The 22,676-nt window shown below is 42.9% G+C and overlaps 1 protein-coding gene across 5 annotated transcripts in view; it reads right to left on the bottom strand.

Annotated features, from left to right (window-relative positions):
* The window catches only part of MPP7 (MAGUK p55 scaffold protein 7), a 253,485-nt gene that overhangs the window by 7,176 nt on the left and 223,633 nt on the right, over nt 1–22,676 (bottom strand). For 4 of the 5 annotated variants that reach the window (XM_060163543.1, XM_060163535.1, XM_060163566.1 and 1 more), the window contains one exon: nt 15,080–15,160. The exons of the other annotated variant lie outside the window; for it this stretch is intronic. In XM_060163543.1, coding sequence (XP_060019526.1) covers nt 15,080–15,160 — 81 coding nt within the window. The remainder of the gene's footprint in view (nt 1–15,079; nt 15,161–22,676) is intronic. 5 annotated transcript variants of the gene reach the window in all.

Here is a 22,676-nt window from a genome sequence, read left to right as displayed (position 1 = left end):
AATAGTATTTCAACCCTTGAGGAAAAACCCCTTTCTTTGGCAAATAATATGCTTATTATTGTCATATTGATTCTTTGTTCATTGTAAGCAAGTCTACTGCCCACTAGGTTGAAAGGTAAAAACTCTAAAATTATTTTACTATTTTCTGCACAGGGCACATGGTGTATGCCATCAATGCTTAATTTCCCAATCAAAGTCAAAGACTTCTATGTGCTATTCATTTCTCCTTTGCAAAATCATAAACATCTTCTTGAAATACAAGTGAACTTCTAAACTTTCAGCAATTTTGCCTAATTGTTTGCTACTGAATTATAATGGAGCAGAAAATAACTTTAAAAACAAAACCCTAAGGAACTGCAGGCTGATATGGCACGTGAAAAACTGACTACAGTCCATCCTTCCTGCTGATTACAACTAAAACCTCTGGACCCAAAACATCTATTTTTGTTTTGAGCACTTTGAAAATAAAAAAGGCAGGTAAACTGTGGAAGAGAGTCAAGCGCCCTGGGGAAGGGTTTAACTTTTATTTCCTTTTAGCTTTGCCCTAGGGGTGGGCTCATTCACAGAGCAGCATGGAGGAATGTGCGTCTAAATTCCAATAGAAGCCCTGACTTCCTGGTGAAAAAGACCAGAAAAAATAACACCCCCGTGAGCTGAAGAGTGTGCAAGGAACCCAGGAAGGGAGAGAGCTAGAGAAGGAAATACTCTAATTCTGTGCACAAACCAGCACTGGCCTAAGAATAACCCCTAAGCCGTACACATGCAGCCCAGACTCAAAGCAGCAGAGTGAAGTTGTAAGAAGTGAATTAAGATTAGAATACACAAGCCTCGGCCTAATCCGTCAGCAGTGGAAGTACAGAACACAGCCAGACCAATGGAGAGAAGGCTTAGAGAACGGAGCTGAGATCTGCACTATGCACACAAGTTGCAAACTATCCCTGAACTACACATGACAGGGCAGACCCAAACCAACACGGCAGACGTTTAGAGAATTGAAGTGAGATTTAAGCCATAACTTACAGAAAATGAGCCGAAACTTACAGTCTAAGAATAAACTAGTCGGTTACAGCTCAAATAAAACATCACCTTTCTCCAGAATATTATAACAGGACCTGGGCTCAATAGAACGCTGCATTCGTAATATCGGGATGCAGCGTTCTATTATTCAACAGAAAAGAACCGAGAAAGGGAGGAGCTTCAAGATGGCGGAAGAGTAAAGACGCGGAGATCACCTTTCTCCCCACAGATACACCAGAAATACATCTACACGGGGAACAACTCCTACAGAACACCTGCTGAACGCTGGCAGAAGACCTCAGACCTCCCAAAAGGCAAGAAACTCCCCACGTACCTGGGTAGGGCAAAAGAAAAAAGAATAAACAGAGACAAAAGAATAGGGACGGGACCCGCACCAGTGGGAGGGAGCTGGGAAGGAGGAAAGGTTTCCACACACTAGGAGCCCCTTCGCGGGCGGAGACTGCGGGGGGCGGAGGGGGGAGCTTCAAAGCCGCGGGGGAGAGCGCAGCCACAGGGGTGCGGAGGGCAAAGCGGGGAGATTCCTACACAGAGGATCGGTGCCGACCGGCACTCACCAGCCCGACAGGCGTGTCTGCTCCCCCGCCGGGGCGGGCGGGGCTGGGAGCTGAGGCTCGGGCTTCGGTCGGAGCGCGGGGAGAGGACTGGGGTTGGCGGTGTGAACACAGCCTGCAGGGGGTTAGTGCGCCACGGCTGGCCGGGAGGGAGTCCGGGGAAAAGTCTGGAGCTGCCGAAGAGGCAAGAGACTTTTTCTTCCCTCTTTGTTTCCTGGTGCGCGAGGAGAGGGGATTCAGAGCGCTGCTTAAAGGAGCTCCAGAGACGGGCGCGAGCCGCGGCTAACAGCGCGGACCCCAGAGACGGGCAGGAGACGCTAAGGCTGCCGCCGCCGCCACCAAGAAGCCTGTGTGTGGGCACAGGTCACTGTCCACACCCCCTTCCGGGGAGCCTGTGCAGCCCGCCACTGCCAGGGTCCTGGGATCCACGGACAACTTCCCCGGGAGAACGCACCGCGCGCCTCACGCTGGTGCAACGTCACGCCGGCCTCTGCCGCCGCAGGCCCGCCCCGCACTCCGCGCCCGTCCCTCCCCCCGGCCTGAGTGAGCCAGAGCCCCCGAATCAGCGGCTCCTTTAACCCCGTCCTGTCTGAGCGAAGAACAGACGCCCTCCGGCGACCTACACGCAGAGGCGGGGCCAAATCCAAAGCTGAGCCCCGGGAGCTGTGAGAACAAGGAAGAGAAAGGGAAATCTCTCCCAGCAGCCCCTGGAGCAGCGGATTAAAGCTCCACTATCACCTTGATGTACCTGCATCTGTGGAATACATGAATAGACAACGAATCATCCCAAATTAAGGAGGTGGACTTGGGAGGCAACGATATATATATTTTTTTCCCTTTTTCTCTTTTTGTGAGTGTGTATGTGTATGCTTCTGTGTGAGATTTTGTCTGTGTAGCTTCGCTTTTACCACTTGTCCTAGGGTTCTGTCTGTCCATTTTTTTTAACTTAAAAAAATTTTTTTTCTTAATAATTATTTTTTATTTTATTTTATTTTACTTTATTATTTTTTATCTTCTTTCGTTTTTTTCTCCCTTTTATTCTGAGCCATGTGGAGGACAGGCTCTTGGTGCTCCAGCCAGGCATCAGGGCTCTGCCTCTGAGGTGGGAGAGCCAACTTCAGGACACTGGTCCACAAGAGGCCTCCCAGCTCCACATAATATCAAATGATGAAAATCTCCCAGAGATCTCCATCTCAACACCAGCACCCAGCTGCACTCAACGACCAGCAAGCTACAGTGCTGGACATCCTATGCCAAACAACTAGCAAGACAGGAACACAACCCCACCCATTAGCAGAGAGGCTGCCTAAAATCATAAGTCCACAAACATCCCAAAACACACCACCAGACGTGGACCTGTCCACCAGAAAGACAAGATCCAGCCTCATCCACCAGGACACAGGCACTAGTCCCCTCCACCAGGAAGCCTACACAACCCACTGAACCAACCTTAGCCACTGGGGACAGACACCAAAAACAATGGAATCTACGAACCTGCAGCTTGCAAAAAGGAGACCCTAAACACAGTAAGATAAGCAAAATGAGAAGACAGAGAAACACACAGCAGATGAAGGAGCAAGGCAAACACCCACCAGCCCTAACAAATGAAGAGGAAATAGGCAGTCTACCTGAAAAAGAATTCAGAATAATGATAGTAAAGATGATCCAATATCTTGGAAATAAAATGGAGAAAATACAAGAAACATTTAACAAGGAACTAGAAGAACTAAACAGCAAACAAACAAAGATGAACAACACAATAAATGAAATTAAAAATTCCTAGAAGGGATCAATAGCAGAATAACTGAGAGAGAAGAACAGATAAGTGACCTGGAAGGTAAAATAGTGGAAACAACTACTGCAGAGCAGAATAAAAAAAAAAAGAATGAAAAGATTTGAGGACAGTCTCAGAGACCTCTGGGACAACATTAAACGCACCAACATTCGAATTATTGGGGTTCCAGAAGAAGAAGAGAAAAAGAAAGGGACTGAGAAAATATTTGAAGAGATTATAGTTGAAAACTTCCCTAATATGGGAACGGAAATAGTTAATCAAGTCCAGGAAGCATAGAGAGTCCCATACAGGATAAATCCAAGGAGAAACATGCCAAGACACACATTAAGCAAACTATCAAAAATTAAATACAAAGAACAAATATTAAAAGCAGCAAGGGAAAAGCAACAAGTAACACACAAGGAAATCCCCATAAGGTTAACAGCTGATCGTTCAGCAGAAACTCTGCAAGCCAGAAGGGAGTGGCAGGACATACTGAAAGTGATGAAAGAGAAAAACCTAAAACCAATATTACTCTACCCAGCAAGGATCTCATTCAGATTTGACAGAGAAATTAAAATCTTTACAGACAAGTAAAAGCTAAGAGAATTCAGCACAACCAAACAAGTTTTACAACAAATGCTAAAGGAACTTCTCTAGGCAGGAAACACAAGAGAAGAAAAGGACCTACAATAATAAACCCAAAACAATTAAGAAAATGGGAATAGGAACATACATATCAGTAATTACCTTAAATGTAAATGGATTAAATGCTCCAACCAAAAGACATAGACTGGATGAATGGATACAAAAACAAGACCCGTACATATGCTGTCTACAAGAGACCCACTTCAGACCTAGGGACACATACAGACTGAAATTGAGGGGATGGAAGAAGATACTCCATGCAAATAGAAATCAAAAGAACGCTGCAGTAGCAATTCTCATATCAGACAAAATAGACTTGAAAGCAAAGACTATTACAAGAGACAAAGAAGGACACTATATAATGATAAAGGGATCAAGCCAAGAAGAAGATATTAACAATTGTAAATATTTATGAACCCAACATAGGAGCACCTCAATACACAAGGCAAATACTAACAGCCAAAAAAGGGGAAATCGACAGTCACACAATCATAGTATGAGACTTTTAACACACCACTTTCACCAATGGACAGATCATCCAAAATGAAAATAAATAAGGAAACACAGCTTTAAATGATACATTAAACAAGATGGGCTTAACTGATATTTGAAGGACATTCCATCCAAAACCAACAGAATACACATTCTTCTCAAGTGCTCATGGAACATTCTCCAGGATAGATCACATCTTGGGTCACAAATCAAGCCTTGGTGAACTTAAGAAAATTGAAATTGTATCAAGTATCTTTTCCGACCACAATGCTATGAGACTAGATATCAATTACAGGAAAAAATCTGTAAGAAATACAAACACATGGAGGCAAAATAAAACATTACTTAATAACCAAGAGATTACTGAAGATATCAAAGAGGAAATCAAAAAATACCTAGAAACAAATGACAATGAAAACACAACGACCCAAAACCTGTGGGATGCAGCAAAAGCAGTTCTAAGGGGGAAGTTTACAGCAATACAATCCTACCTTAAGAAACAGGAAACATGTCGAATAAACAACCTAACCTTGCACCTAAAGCAATTAGAGAAAGAAGAACAAAAAAAACCCAAAGTTAGCAGAAGGAAAGAAATCATAAAGATCAGATCAGAAATAAATGAAAAAGAAATGAAGGAAATGATAGCAAAGATCAATAAAACTAAAAGCTGGTTCTTTGAGAAGATAAATAAAATTGATAAACCATTAGCCAGGCTCATCAAGAAAAAGAGGGAGAAGACTCAAATCAATAGAATTAGAAATGTAACAACTGACACTCCAGAAACACAAAAGATCATGAGAGATTACTACAAGCAACTCTATACCAACAAAATGGACAACCTGGAAGAAATGGACAAATTCTTAGAAAGGCACAACCTGGCAAGACTGAATAAGGAAGAAATAGAAAATATGAACAGACCAATCACAAGCACTGAAATTGAAACTGATTAAAATCTTCCCAAAAAACAAAAGCCCAGGACCAGCTGGCTTCACAGGTGAATTCTATCAAACATTTAGAGAAGAGCTAACACCTATCCTTCTCAAACTCTTCCAAAATATAGCAGAGGGAGGAACACTCTCAAACTCATTCTACGAGGCCACCATCACCCTGATACCAAAACCAGACAAGGATGTCACAAAGAAAGAAAACTACAGGCCAATATCACTGATGAACATAGATGCAAAAATCCCCAACAAAATACTAGCAAACAGGATCCAACAGCACATTAAAAGGATCATACACCACAATCAAGTGGGGTTATCCCAGGATTGCATGGATTCTGCAATATAAGCAAATCAGTCAACGTGATACACCATATTAACAAACTGAAGGAGAAAAAACATATGATCATCTCAATAGATGCAGAGAAAGCTTTCGACAAAATTCAACACCCATTTATGATAAAAACCCTGCAGAAAGTAGGCATAGAGGGAACTTTCCTCAACATAATAAAGGCCATATATGACAAACCCACAGCCAACGTCGTCCTCAATGGTGAAAAACTGAAAGCATTTCCACTAAGATCAGGAACAAGACAAGGTTGCCCACTCTCACCACTCTTATTCAATATAGTTTTGGAAGTTTTAGCCACAGCAATCAGAGAAGAAAAGGAAATAGAAGCAATCCACATCAGAAAAGAAGAAGTAAAGCTGTCACTGTTTGCCGATGACATGATACCACACATAGAGAATTCTAAAGATGCTACCAGAAAACTACTAGAGCTAGTCAATGAATTTGGTAAAGTAGCAGTATACAAAATTAATGCACAGAAATCTCTGGCATTCCTGTATACTAATGATAAAGAATCTGAAAGTGAAATTAAGAAAGCACTCCCATTTACCACTGCAACAAAAAGTATAAAATATCTAGGAATAAAACTACCTAAGGAGAGAAAAGATTTGTATGCAGAAAATTATAAGACACTGATGAAAGAAATTAAAGATGATACAAATAGATGGAGAGACATACCATGTTCTTGGATTGGAAGAATCAACATTGTGAAAATGACTATACAACCCAAAGCAATCTACAGATTCAATGCAATCCCTATCAAACTACCACTGGCATTTTCCACAGAACTAGAAGAAAAAATTTCACAATTTGTATGGAAACAGAAAAGACCCCGAATAGCCAAAGCAATCTTGAGAAAGAAAAACGGAGCTGGAGGAATCAGGCTCCTGGACTTCAGACTATACTACAAAGCTACAGTAATCAAGAGAGTATGGTACTGGCATAAAAACAGAAATATAGATCAATGGAACAGGACAGAAATCCCAGAGATAAACCCACGCACATATGGTCACCTTATCTTTGACAAAGGAGGCAAGAATATATAATGGAGAAAAGACAGCCTCTTCAATAAGTGGTGCTGGGAAAACTGGACAGCTATATGTAAAAGAATGAAATTAGAGCACTCCCTAACACCATACACAAAAATAAGCTCAAAATGGATTAAAGACCTAAATGTAAGGCCAGACACTATCAAACTCTTAGAGGAAATCCTAGGCAGAACACTCTATGACATACATCACAGCAAGATCCTTTTTAACCCACCTTCTAGAGAAATGGAAATAAAAACAAAAATAAACAAATGGGACCTAATGAAACTTCAAAGCTTTTGCACAGCAAAGGAAACCATAAGCAAGATGAAAAGAGAACCCTCAGAATGGGAGAAAATATTTGCAAATGAAGCAACTGACAAAGGATTAATCTCCAAAATATACAAGCAGCTCATGTAGCTCAATATCAAAAAAACAAACAGCCCAATCCAAAAATGGGCAGAAGACCTAAATAGACATTTCTCCAAAGAAGATACACAGATTGCCAACAAACACATGAAAGGATGCTCAACATAACTAATCATTAGAGAAATGCAAATCAAAACTGCAATGAGGTATCACCTCACACCAGTCAGAATGGCCATCATCAAAAAATCTACAAACAATAAATGCTGGAGAGGGTGTGAAGAAAAGGGAACCCTCTTGCAGTGTTGGTGGGAATGTTAATTGATAGAGCCGCTACGGAGAACAGTATGGAGGTTCCTTAAAAAACTGAAAATAGAACTACCGTATGACCCAGCAATCCCATTAGTGGGTATATACCCTGAGAAAACCATAATTCAAAAAGAGACATGTACCACAATGTTCACTGCAGCTCTATTTACAATAGCCAGGACATTAGGAAGCAACCTAAGTGTCCAACGACAGATAAATGGATAAAGAAGATGTGGCACAGATATAGAATAGAATATTACTCAGCCATAAAAAGATATGAAATTGAGTTATTTGTAGTGAGGTGGATGGACCTAGAGTCTGTCATACAGATTGAATTAAATCAGAAAGAGAAAAACAAATACCGTATCCTAACACATATATGGAATCTAAAAACAAAAGAAAAATGGTTCTGAAGAACCTAGGGGCAGGACAGGAATAAAGAAGCAGCCATAGAGAATGGACTTGAGGACATGGGGCGGGGAAGGGTAAGCTGGGGTGAAGTGATAGAGTGGCATGGACATATGTACACTACCAAATGTAAAACAGGTAGCTGGTGAGAAGCAGCTGCATAGCACAGGGAGATCAGCTCGGTGTTTTGCAACCACCTAGAGGGGTGGGATAGGCAGGGTGGGAGGGAGGCTCAAGAGGGAGGGGATATGGGGATATACGTATACGTATAGCTGATCCACTTTGTTATACAGCAGAAACTAACACACCATTGTAGAGCAATTATATTCCAATAAAGATGTTAAAAAAAAAAAGAAAAAGAGATCAGACTTGTGAGTATCAGAAGTGGTGGGAGGGTTTGGAGGTAGGTAGGCGGGCAGGATGAAGGTGGTCAAAAGGGACAAACTTCCAGTTATAAAATAAGTAAGTATTGGGCATGTAATGTACACCATGATGATTATACTTAACACTGATGCACTGAATATATGAAAGTTGCTAACAGAATGGATCCTAAAATTTCTCAGCACAAGGAAAAAAACTTTTCTTTCTCTGTCTTTTGTTTTTGGTATCTATATGAGATGATTCTATAACTCAACTTATGTTGGTGATCACTGTGCAATATATGTAAGTGAACACCTTATGCTGTACACCTTAAACTTACAGTGTTATATATCAGTTATATCTCAATAAAACTGAAAAACAAAAAATATAATTTTAACAGAAAAAGAATTAACAAAATAGAAAAAAAGACAATAAAGACAAACAAAATTTTAAAATCTAATTACACTGATCAAGAAAAAGAGAGAAAATCACCTATATAAAGAATGAAAAAGGGGTTATTACCACAGAGCCTCTGGATATTAAAAAGGATAAGAGAATATTATGTTCTATTTAATGCCAACATATTTGATAGTTTAGATGAAATGGACAAATTTCCTGAAAAATACAATGAATCAAAATTGAAATGAGGAGACAAAAAAATCTAAACATCCCTGCATCTATTACATAAATCAAATTTACTTTTAAAAACCTTCCCCAAAAGAAAGCTTCAGGCCTAGATGACAGATGATGCCTGTCAATCATTCAAGGACGAAATAACACTAATCTTACATGAACATTTTTTGCAGGTAGGAGGAGGAATCATTGCTTAATTCATTTTATGATATTAGTACAATCATAACAGCAAAATCTAACACATTAGAAAATAAGATGATAGACGAATATGCATCATATTTAGGCACAAAACTCCTTAACAATTTCAGCAAGTCAAATTCTATTTGTGTATATATATATAAAGATTCCGGATCATAAGAAAGGTTGGCTTAACATCTGAAAGTCAATGGAATTCACCCTATTAACAGAATGAAAGATAAGACACAATCATTTCAATATATGCAGGAAAAGAATTAGAAAAAAATTCAACACCCATCTGTGACAAAAGGTCTTGGCAAACAAAGGTCATCAATGAGTCAACATCACACTTAATGGTAATAGACTGAATTTCTCCTGAGGTCAGGAACACGGCAAGTCTGCTAAACAATAACATAACAAAATAACCTGAAATGGATCAAGACACAAATGTAAAACCTAAAGCTATAAAACTTGTAGGAGAAACAGGAGGATGTCTTTGTGAACTGGAGATAGTAAAGAATTTTTAGATAGAACACAAAAAGCACAAAACATAAAAGAAAATATATGTGATAATTTAGACTTTGTCAAAATTAAAAACTTTTGCTTTTTGAACAACACCATGAAGAACTAACAAGGCAAGCCACACAGACTGGAAGAAAACACCTGTAACCCATTTATCAGATAAAGAACATTTTCAGAATATACAAAGAACTCTCAAAAGTCAGTAAGAACCCAAATGATAACATCACAGTCACGAGTTAAATGCAAATTGAAGTACAATGAGACATCACTACACACGGTGCACTGACAAAAATTTAAGACCGACTATACCAAGTGTCGACAAGGACATGGAGCAACTGGGTCTTATATACACTGCTAGTCGGTTGTAAAAGGGCATAACCACTCTGGAAAACAGTTTCTTAAAAAATTGAACCTACAGTTACCATATGACTCAGCCATTCTACTTCTACTTATTTACCCAGGAGAAACAAATCAATACGTCCATCAAAAGACTTGAATACAATGCCCATAGTAGGTTTACTTGTAATAGTCAAAAATGTGGGGAAACCCCCAAGTATCCATCAACAGGTGACTGGATGGATAGACAAACTGTGGTATTTCCATGCAGCAGACTACTGGGCAATTCAAAGGGATGAATTACTGATCTATGAAACAACACGGGTGAATCTCAAACTCATCAAGGTGAGTGAAATAAGCCAGGTGAAAAAGAAAAGAATGGAGGAACGTACTGTATAATTCTATTCATAAGAAATGCTAGATATTCAAACTAATCTTACAGTGACAGAATGCAGATCAGTGGTTGCCTGGGGACAGGGGTGGAAGGATGGATTACAAAGGGCCCAGGGACGTTTTCTGAGATGGAAATTTCATTATGTTGACTGTGGTGATGATTTCGCCTGTGTGTATATAGGTGATCTAATTGTACATTTTAAATATGTGCAGTTTATTTATTTTAATTATATCTCAATAATGTTATAAAAGGAAAAATAAGGGAAGTGGGGAAAAAAGTAACCGAACACAAAAAGGAATAGATTTATAAAACCAAATGAGTTTAAATGACATCCAAAATTTAAATTCCCTGCTATTTAGTTAGCAAGCGTATTTTAACACAACGCTCAGAGCTGCTGGAGGGGCACCGCGAGGTGGTGCTGCCCTTTACAGAAGGTCACTTGCTTTGCTGAACAGCACGGAATACTGATAAATTTAATTCTACCATAAAAGCTGAGAATGAATTTCACAGCAGAAAAACAGACTCTATTAAAGTGTATATAACATAATACGCATCCACGAATATACATGATACTAAAGTTAGTGCAAGACCCTCCTTCGGAGCTTAGGGCTGATACTCATTTATTACTTAATTGTTACTGCCGTTGCTGGTATTCCTTTAGCAAATAGCAGGCTTAAGAAAAATGTACTGCTGGCAATCAAAACCGAGGATTTCGTGTGCAGTAATCTCTCTCATGAACTGAGAAAAGGCTGAATAAAACTATTCAATTTTAGGGCTTCCCTGGTGGCACAGTGGTTGGGAGTCCGCCTGCCGATGCAGGGGACACGGGTTCGTGCCCCGGTCCGGGAAGATCCCACATGCCGCGGAGCGGCTGGGCCCGTGAACCATGGCCGCTGAGCCTGCGCGTCCGGAGCCTGTGCTCCGCAACGGGAGAGGCCACAACAGTGAGAGGCCCGCGTACCGCAAAAAAAAAAACACAAAAAAATCTATTCAATTTTAATGGCAGAACACTGAAAATCTGGAACACACAGTTTAAGGATTACTGCACGGACACATGGAATCCCCTTGGGAGGGTTAAAAATATTATTAGACCCAGATCAAGTGAATAAGACATTTATGACACTGCTAAACACAGTTACAAGGTAACACATCTACAACCAAATTGCTTATCATGATCAACCTGAACTATCCAGGTCTGATGTGGTTTTAGCGGTGAAGAATTTTACTGCCTAACTGTAACGAGGCACCACAGGAATCTCATACGCTCATTAACGTGAGCAATCCTCAATCAGAGGTCAGAAAGCTCTTACGAGAAGGAATTAGAAGGCAAAGATGGGCATCAAACCACAACACAGGCCACTACCTCGCCATGATTCACTGTTTAAGTGCCATGTTTATCGTTTAAAAGAAACATCAAACAAACATGAAATGAACTCCACTGTCTTCCTGTGCTCCCAACAAAACCCCAGAATAACCGCCATGGTGAGAGAAGAAGAAAAAAAAAGTTTTAACTGGTCCCCTAACTTGCAATATACATGCATATTTTTAGAAATCTCAACAGAGATATCCTATGTACAAAGAAGTGTTCTAGAGCATGAGGCCTTTGAAACCTCTGACAACATGTAACCGTAACATATACCTTCATGAGAAACCACAGAGAGTGCTTACCAGGTGTGGCTGGCTGAGAGAGCACCCGGATTCCAGACTATACACACTCTGGAATCCATCAAGCATTTGATATCCACTCTAACAACGCTTTGTTAACTGTTTTAATTTACTGAAAAAGCCTTTTGAAAGACTACGTTAATAGCCATATAGACTGGTTATGATAAACTGGGGCCTTAAAACAATGTTGATGCTGCTTATCAAGGATGAAATTTCCCACACAGAAGCATTTTTAGGCAGAAATCAGGGGCTCTGACCACTTTCTTTAAAAGCAACCTGGCATGTTTAATATGGCTATGTGGATCGTTTTAAAAGTTCATATAGTTTGTTCATCCATTTTAGCACGAAAGAAATAGCATTTACCTAATTTAGCATCCCTTCAAAAAGTTTTTTTTTAAATTGAAATAATCATAGATTCAAAGTAAGTTGCAAAAATAGCACATAGAGGCCTCATGTAACCATCACTCAGCTTCTTCCAAGGGTAACACCTTCCATAACTATAGTACATATCAAAACCAGGACATTAACTAAATCAACAATTAACTACCAAGTGTTTCTTTTTTATGTTTAAAAACCTGAAGTATAATATACAGAGAAGTTCCCATGGAAGCCCGATGAATCTTCACACATCAAATACACCCGTGTAACCAGTACCCTGAAGAAGAAAATTGCCAGGACGCAGAACCCCCTCCAACCCACCTCCTCAAGATTTCTAACAGCACGTATTAGCACTGCCTTTCCTGCATTTATAAAAAGGGCGTCATAAGCGCATTCTCTTTTGCGTCTGTCGACCTCTTTTCGCTCAGCATAATGTTTGTGGGAGTCATGTGTACTTCTGCATGCGGTAGCAGATTATCACTGCATTACAACATCCCTCTGTGTGAATATACCACCATTTGCTTATCCAGTCTACTACTGATGGGCAATGGGGTAGCTTCCAGTTTTGAGCTCTTCTGAGTACCGTTTCTATGCATGTCTGAGTACATATTGTATGCGTTTCTGGAAGGAGTGTCCTAGGAACGGAGCGGCTGGGTCACAGGGTATCGGGTTTGCTCAGCCTCAACAGATCCGTATTTTTCCAAAGTGGCTGAATTACTCTGCTTCCCCACCCCAGCAATGTGCGAGAGTTCCACTGCTCCAAATCTTTTCCATTTACCCCTTCTGGTGGATATCTGGTACATTTTTTGGAACAGAGAATTTAAACATCAAACAGAACACCGGTGGTATAATCAAAGCAATAATTTTTCTCCAGATGATCACGACTCTACCTAAAAGTCTTTTACAAAGCAAAGCAATCTAAAATTCCAAAACTGCTCTTAAAATAGCTTCTTAATTAAATCATCCTCATTTGATGCTATGGCTGTATTTCTCACACATGACTGACACAGTGAATCACCTGGGATACGTGCTATAAATACAGATTTTCAGGAATTCTGTCAGGTCTCCAGAAGGAGAATCTCTTTGGAAAGGCCTTGTAATCTTTTCATAAGAACCTCAAGAGACTCTTATTATCAGGCAAGTATGGAAAACCCTGCGTTCTGGGGATCTTTTGACATTAACACCTGTTTAAAAAGGAAAATTACTCCTTTAGGGATTTCTTCGGAGAGTCTCAGCCCCAGAACATTTCTGGATGTTGTTAACTTCTATAACAACTTCAGATGCAAACAGTATTTTAATAGTTGGATTAACTGAGTCCAAAGTGCCCTGAGTAATACCAAAATTATCATGGAGGGTTACATTTGATAGGCAGCCTTATTAACCTTTATCCTCTTCAAAAGAAATTAGTTTTTACTACTAATTGGGCTACAGTAAAGAGAATCTGGAGCTGCAAAGGGCTGCGCAGCATTATATGGTAGGGAGAACGCAAGACCTGGCTTCAAATCCAAGTGCAACTATTGCCTATGGGACCTCTGAGCCAATCAAAGTATCCTTTCACCTGTTTCCTCCTCTGTGACATGGAGACATTGCCCATCTTACACCGTTGTTGGGAGGGCAAAATAAGACAAATAAGGGCAATGAAGACACAGTAGGAAATTAATTTGTTTTTTTTCCTTTGTAATCTGTTTTCCATCTTCTAGGTTTCTTCTGTAATTGCTCACCTGTAAGCTTAACAGTTGTTTTGTAAAATGTTCTAATGACTTGTATATTGCAATTCAGCTTTTGTGAGAGAAGTACATAATTAAAGTAGAAATAAAAAGAAACTGTTTAATTCCATATTTCCAGTTTCCTTTACTTTCATCTCTGTTGGTAGAAACCAGCAGCCCTATAACTTATGGCTGAAAATGATTACAAAAAATAACTTGGAAAAATGCAGTAACAGGCGTAACAAGGTAACAGAAAACTATAATTTTAAAATAAAGTTCAACTAGTCCAAAACTAGAGAACATTGCTAAGGGCATTATACAAATGACTTTTTTTTTAACATTACTAAAACCACTTAAAAAGCCAACATTTAATCTAGTCTTTTAGATGGTTCCCTAACATCAACCTATTAAGTAGTCAAATGGCATTTATTCTGGGTATCAAAATGCTTCCAGGATCACATTTCACTTGTAAGAATGCCTGTGAAAACCACTTTTATAAAAATAGACCTAATTCTGTATACTGAAAAGAAGCCTACCACATTTGGATTATATGGCCATGAAAAATTACTATTGCCAATTACTACAATATGAAAAGTAATTAAGAAACAATTATAAGAAGCCTCCTTCAATCTCTGCAGTTTGGCCCTTCTAATCTTAAAGCTCATCGAAAACTCTGGAAACTGAAGAAACAGAATAAACTTCTACTGAGCAGAACACTTGTAAGTAATAATTTGATGTCATACCTGTATTAAAATCCACCATGAAAAATGCGAGTAGGGAAGCTGAAAGCAACAAACACCTTGCCAGTGATGTGTGTCATCTGGGGCAAACCCCTGAACTCTTGTGCCTCAGTTCCCTCCTCTGTAAAATGTGGACACTGTCACTCCCTACTCCCCAGGGCTGTGGTGAGGTCTACATGTGAGTGCTGACAGCAGGGCTTTGCAGCACACATGCTGTGTACGTGCTGGGCCAGCAGTAGTAGCAGCAAACGGCACAGAACTTACGGGGCACCGTCACGCCGTAGTGCTGTGTGTCACTGATCAGCAGCTTTCGTTTCAGTTCATTCAAACCCACCCCTACAGGACCTGAAAAACAGGAAAACAGAAATTCACTCCTGAACAGAACACCATATAAACATTGCTATGATTGACATGATCCGTTAAGACAGACTGAAAACGTGTATCCGACTTCACATGCATCCCAAGTCAACAGATTATCTCTAGTTAAGTTGTACGTAAGAAAAAACTAGGAGTTATTTGCTTGATTTTCTACTTTTTGTTTCCTTATTTTTCCTGGTTTTCTTGTATTTCGCTTTTCTACTTTTTAAATTTAAATCCCCATCTTTCCATTAAAAAGATTAGAAATCTTTGTTTTAAAGGGTATCTGAGTACATTAACAGGTAATGGTATCCCGAAGAGCTTAAAAAATAGGTGCACCTAAAACAAAGGAATTACACAATTTTAAACGTTTTTAGATCCTAATAAAAGAAAATCTTTGAACCTTGATTTTATTTTAGGTGCAAACGCCTAATCGTGCATTTTAAACTTGCAGAACCATCAGCGCAACGCCAAGCTCCTCTGCAGCACTGTTTATTCTCAGTTGGTCCTTAAGCCTTTGAAAACTTACATAGACCTGATGTACTTCAATCAGTGTGCACATACTAACACCTGTCGTGAACAAGGCATATAGTAAACGCTGGGAAGATTAAAAGATAAGTGAAGTCCGCCTTCAGAGAAAGTAACTGGGTTGGGAGAGTCACACAAAATGAACAGACTGGGGCCAGAAAACGAAGAGTGGTTTCAAATATGAGTCTGAAATCAAGAGTTAGAAGGGCACAAGCCCCAGACAGCTAGCTTCTCACAGCCCTGCCATCGAGGTCTGTTTGGTGACGGTGTCACGCCTTGAGCAGAACGCAAGCCGCAGGGCCAGACTGCCCTCCGTTACATGCCCATCCTCAACACTCCCTCACCTGGCGACACCCATGCTGTGGTCTGAATGTCTGTATCCCCCCCAGATTCACATGTTGGAACCCTAACGCAACGTGATGCTGTTAGAAGCAAAGGTCTCGGGGGGGTTCTGAGGTCACGAGGGTGGAGCCCCCATAAACGGGCTTAGTGCTCTTATAGGAGATGTCACAGAGCCCCCTAGCGCCTGGCCATGTGAGGACACAAGGAGAGAAGAGAGCCCTCGCCCCCACTGCTGGCATCCTGATCTCCGACTTCCAGCCTCCGGAACCGTGAGAAATCAATGCCTGTCGTCTATAAGCCACCTGGGCTGTGATATTTTGCTGTGTTGGCCTGAAAGGACTAAGACACTGGACACGTTCTCGTCCTTGAGCCCTGGCTGGACTTCATTCTAATCCTAAAAGGAACCATGCTCCCTTTCTTGGGCGGAATAATGAAAACCCATGTCTAGTAACTAGCACTGCACCCAGGTATTCAAGGGTTCATTCCCTTGCCTACTTACTCTTTCAGGCTTTGAAAAGCATGGGGTTTTATGCTGGACAATGGAGAACACCCAGGAGGACAGAGCAGAGCAGCTGGGGGTCTGGGTGGGGGCGAGCTGGGAGCAAGACGAAGGGGCCTCCGCCTGCACAAACTGAACTGCCCCCCGCTGGCCACTCGCCAGCGCCGTCCACCTTCCCACACGCGGCTGCCCCAGGACAGTGGTTCTCAAGTCTCTCTCTAAAATGAATGCTCTGGGGCTTCCCTGGTGGCGCAGGGGTTGAGAGCCCGCCTGCCGATGCAGGGGACGCGGGTTCGTGCCCCGGTCCGGGAAGACCCCACATGCCGCGGAGCGGCTGGGCCCGTGAGCCATGGCCGCTGAGCCTGCGCGTCCGGAGCCTGTGCTCCGCAGCGGGAGAGGCCGCAGCAGTGAGAGGCCCGTGTACCCCCCCCCCACCAAAAAAAAGAAAAAAAAAAGAATACTCTGTAATATCCCAGTTTTATCCTGAAATGGCATTCACAGCTGATATAACTTGCTAGTGCATATACTTTCTCCCTCCAAATTAATATAACGCCCTAGCTGTAATATATGAGGGATCAAAAAGTAATTTACAATAAAACAATGTGTATTTCGATATGTAAATGCTCGGGCATGACTGGAGAAAATGAAGTCAGATGTCTGCACCTACTTATTCTAAATAAGTCTGGACTTCAGCGTAATAAAAAGACAAGCAGCCATCCTGTACCAGAAAGAACAGGAGATGAAAGCCCAAGGATACAGGTGAACATCAGAATAAAGTCTAGCAACTCGATGGAAACACAGATGGGTCTTACTGGAATATGCTAAGGAAAGAGAGGAAAAAGCAGCCTTAATAAGGAAACAGGGATACAACACACATCAAGGCTATCAAAGAGAAGAAAATAAAACTTTTACAAAGAACGTGCAGTGTATGTTTAAGTGCAGCGTAAAAATAATTCCCCTGAGATGGGACAGGTGAGTCATCTATGAGTCCCTCAGCATCTGGCATGACACTGGGAAGTCGTGTGGGATGCAGGACAGGTTTCTGTTCCATAGAAATGTCAGGTGTACATCCCCAGCGTCCTCAGCCATTTTGCATAAAGAAAAGGTGCCCTCACAGAAGTCCACGGTTCTCCGCGGCAGGCGGTCCTGCCCCGTCTGGGACCACTGCTCTCGTCACCTCTGCACCCCAATCCTGCCGTCATCGGGGGCGACTTCAACACCCCTGCAGAGAGCCTACTTCCTCTCTACTTCACTTCAACCACAAACTACGCAAACCCTGACTCTGCCTCACTAGGAGCTATTTCATCACTACAATATTAGATTCAGGCTTCCCCGTGTGAGACCCTGATCCCTGATCATTAGCCCTCCCACTCAGTTATTCCTCCTCTTATCAAAAGGACGGCCAGTGTTTTCTTTCTTTTTGTCTAACAGCCCTTCGGGTCTTCACTTCCTTGGGCTGTGGTATCTCCCACTATCTTGCTAATACCCTCAAAGCTCTTACACGCTGGCCTTTATCACACTTGTCACGGAAACTTCCAGTCCAAGGTCAATCTCATGGCTGCTCTACATGTCTGCGCCTGGACTGAGAAAGCCCGTACAACGGGAGCAGGGATGCACACACTGTGCTCCCCACAGAGCTCAGACCTCTGGGCTCTCCAGCAGTTACCCAGTTTTCCTGATTGGATTTCCCGGGTCACCATGTGGTCATATCCCAACCCTCTAATCTCCCCTCTCCTCACACCTAGAACCTCCCCTCTCCTCACACCTAGAACCTCCCCTCTAATCTAACAATCGTCAAAGGCTGTCGATCTTCCCTCCTGAAGGTCCTCAGTTGCGACGCGCCACTGCCACCGCCGGCACCCGAGCCCCGACACCTCATCTGTGCCCCTCTCCTGAGTCAGCCTCCGAGGAGCTCCCACCCCTCTGCTCAGCAGGCAGCACCGTCTTTCTGAGAACGCCAGCACGCGCACTTCCTCAGTCCTCTCCACAGAGCTGCGTGCCTACACCCAGCCGCCAGCTGCAGCCCCTCGTAGGGGGTCTCCTCCCGCATCCTCACCTCTCCTGCACTCTGTTTCACGCTCCTTCCCATCAGTACTGGAAATTCACACTGTCTCCCACCTTAAAACAGCCGGAATGACCAAGAAAGCGAAAGGAACACCTTCCTTAACCTTGCACTGTGCACCGCTGTCCCCAGCATCCCGGCCAGGCTCCCGTCACTTCTCACCAGCACCTCCCACTCCTACACTGGGAAGAGAACCCGACGTGACTCTTTGACAGGTCTGCCCGGCTTGCACGTTGGGAGCTGCGCCTCCCTCCCTAACCTTCATTCTCGCCACTCCCGCCTTGCACCGCACACCCCGGCTGCGTGAGACCCCTGCGCCCTGTAACATGGCGGAGTCTTCTCTGTGCTGCTGGGTCCTTGTCACGTGCCGCTCAGCAAAAACACTGCTGTCCTTGCCTGGCTAATTCAGGCTGCGTCTTAGATATGCCCTAGGGATTCTTCCCTGACACTTTAAACGGGGGTCGGGCGCCCAGTGCTTGTGCCCCCTGCCCTTGCGTGTCAGAGGGCCGACCACACTCCGTCATGATCGTCTGCATACTCGTCTTCACCCTCGAACAGACTTGAAAACAGCGATGTCATCTATCTGCTCACCAACTGTTTCCCTAGCTGGCAAACTGGAGACACTCGTTAGGTTGTTTTATTTACTTAAGTTACGCTCAGTGACTCTGCTGTCATGGAGGTAAAGCTATTTGCCGAATGAACCAAAGGCATGGGAGTTAAAGCAAGAAGCATCTGCGCCTAGAATATCTGGACGCGATGGCTAGAGAACGTGCTCAACGTCGTAACAGGAGTTGGTGGGGCTCACGTTTGAACCTGGCTCCTTGATCTTAAGATCCAGAGAAGCAGAAGGTAAGGGGATGACTTTGGTGCTGGAACAGTGAGCACAAGGGACGGAAATCCACCTGCCTAAACTCAGACAAGGACCGCGGTGCGCTTCAGACGCAGGCTGGGGCCTCCCTGTGAATGGAATCCCATCAAGGTAATGCGAGGCTGCAAGATGAGGGGCGGGGGAGTGATAAGCATTGACGGGTTGTCTCCAAAGCGCCAGGCACCAGGCAGGGGCTCATGTGTCTTATCCACTCTGTAGGGACAAACAAGATCTGAGTAAGTGCTGAAACCTACTCTTTAAAATAAACAGAAAACAAACAAGAAAAACAAGGGGCTTTACAATGCTTTGCAGATGATGCAAACCCAATTCTATACGCGCAAGAAAAAGAAGCAAACAGAACACTACAACTTAAACAGCAGGTCCTGGCCCGCTCCCCACAGAGGCACTGAGGACTACGGGGGATGCGGATTCACTGTCCCTTCAGGAGGTCTGGGCCCTGGAGTACTTCCCAGAGTGTGAGCTAATTTGCTGAGTGAGAGTCTAGCATTTTTTTCTTTCTTCTTCTACCCGTGCCAAAAAACCACAGTGATTTATTTTAGCTCTGGAGGAAAAAAGTAGGCATGTTTGAATTAGCGGGGGAAAGTATGCTTTTGCTCACGTGATGCCCTTAGACTTGGACTGTTTTCAATTTTAGCCCTTACATAAGCTAACTCTTACCGGGGACCCTGCTTTACCGCACACCCACAGACCATGCCAAAAATGTGCAGTGGCAAATACTTTATTTTAAAAATTTCCCCTAGGTTAGGTTATTTGAAGCCATCATCTTCAAGGTGGGATCCTGTCACAAAAAGATTAAAACAGGGACATAATTTTAACCATTCTTCCTACAAAACTGCCGGGCAGACCACTCAACAGCATTTTCCCAGCCAGACCCTTGGATCAATCCTGCCACCCACACAGGTGAAGTTATAGACTTTTTCCTCTTTTAGATCTTGACCTTAAGATCACATCTTCCATCCACACTCCTGTCCTGCGTCCTTTTTCTACGGTGGGGCCTAAGGTCACAGTTTTAGTTGGCTGGTTTGTTTAGACGACGTACACCGCAGTTGGTTTAGGGATGCACACTGAGTTAGGTCTATTATGTCTCTGTAACGGGACACATTCATCTCCTCTTCAGTGTATAAATTTTTACCACAATTGGTGACACACATAAGTATACAAATAAGTTTCTCTAGAGTTTGTTTCCAGCTGTGCTTGTTCATGCTAAAGGGAAGCAGAGAAGATAACCTAAACAGCATGTATTTAAATCACAGACAGCAGGCTTTGCAAAAGTAAAGACAGTGATGACACAATGAGGTCTTTTTATGCAGCAGGCTTGTGTCCCACGGTTTACATACACCATGACTAATCCTCAAAACATCCCTGCCAGAAAGGTATAGTTATCCTCGTTCTACAGATGAGAAAACCAAGACAATGAAAGGGTAATTTTCCCAAGATCGCACATTGGCATTACGGCTTCACTGGTACTCAGAAGCCAGTATGCCTGCATTCCTTCCATTCGATCCATCATCTTATCAAAAGAATGCCGAGGACAGGACACGGGCTCAGGTAGCCGGCTGCTCAGCTGTTTGCGGCTGTGACCCACAACTTCACAAAGTCCCTCACCCCATTCCAAGCTGTCCCACACTTTAAATAGAGATGCAAGTTATGCTGGTGGAATATAAGACTCAGGCTACAAAAAGTGGCAGAAGTCAAATCCGGTGAACTCAAAACTCATCCTGTGCAGAGCCTCTGAGAACTAAGCTAAACCTAAGGAAGACGGCAAGCATCTCAGGCCTGGGCAACACACACAGGGCATGTCTATTAGGATTCTTGACTCAGGACTAAGGAAACTCAAACAGAATGATGATATCAGAGGAAAAGCCAAGAAAGCACGTTAAAAAGTCATTCTGGAGTTCACTAATGTGGAATTCACGCAGTGCACTGAAGTGGACGGGCTTGCTGGCTTTAAAAATAAAAAGAATCTTTCTATTTGAAGCAGAAACGTAACTATGTTTCTTTTGTTTTTTAAATTTCATAAGAATTCAGAAAGTCACTTTGTGTGCAAATTCTGGAAAGAAAGAATAAAGCCATGAGCAACAATCTGCATTAGCTGAAATTCTTGTAAACAATACATCAAATGGATAAGGTAGTTAGAAAGGCACATTACTTTTAATTATTTGTGTGCATTTAATTAGTAACTCCTACCTTAACAGTAGGCAAATGTGTTGTGTGTGATTTTATATAAAGACTCATTCATTTCAGCCACAGAAATACAGCCCGTTTGGGGGTTAATAAAATGATGCTAGAAAGTTTCTAGTTAAAGCTCTACACTTAGGCAAATATTCCCATTAACTAAATGTAAAAATGCCTTTATTTTTATCTTACAGAGATTTTGGAGGGAGTGGCCAAGACGGTGGAGAAGGACCACCCTGAGCCCACCTGCCCCCACGGGCACAGCAAAGTTACAAGTATTCACAGAGCGACTATCAAGGAGAACCTGAAGACCGGCAGAAAAGATCTGACACAGCTAAAGATATAACGAAGGAACCACAATGAGATGGGTAGGAGGTGTGGAGGCAAGGTACAGTCAAGACCCACACCCCACAAACAGGAGGAAAATTACAATTGCAGAGGTTCTCCCCAAGGACTGAGAGATCTGGGTCCCACACTGGGCTCCCCAGCCTGGGGGTCCTGCACCGAGAAGATGAGCTCCCAGAACCTCTGGCTTTACAGACCAGTGGGACTTGCTTTCAGGAGAGCCAGGGGGCCATGGGAAATAGGGACTCCACCCTTTTTAAAAAAATAATTAATTAATTAATTTATTTATTTTATTTCTGCAGAGGTGGGTCTCTGTTGCTGTGCAAGGGCCTTCTCCAGTTGCGGTGAGTAGGGGCCACTCCTCACTGCAGTGCGGCCTCCCACTGTGGTGGCCTCTCCTGTTGGGGAGCATGGGCTTCAGGCGTGTGGGCCTCAGTAGCCATGGCTCGCGGGCTCTAGAACTCAGGCTCAGTAGTTGTGGCTTGAAGGTTCTAGAGCACAGGCTCAGTAGTTGTGGTGCACAGGTTCTAGAGTGCGGGCTCTAGAGCACAGGCTCAGTAGTTGTGGCACACAGGGTTAGTTGCTCCACGGCATGTGGGATCTTCCCAGACCAGGGCTCGAACCTGTGTCCCCTGCATTGGCAGGCGGATTCTCAACAACTGCG

Source organism: Lagenorhynchus albirostris, chromosome 1 (genome assembly GCF_949774975.1).
Source record: "Lagenorhynchus albirostris chromosome 1, mLagAlb1.1, whole genome shotgun sequence".
Taxonomy (NCBI): Eukaryota; Metazoa; Chordata; class Mammalia; order Artiodactyla; family Delphinidae; genus Lagenorhynchus; species Lagenorhynchus albirostris.
This window is presented reverse-complemented; position numbering and strand designations above follow the sequence as displayed.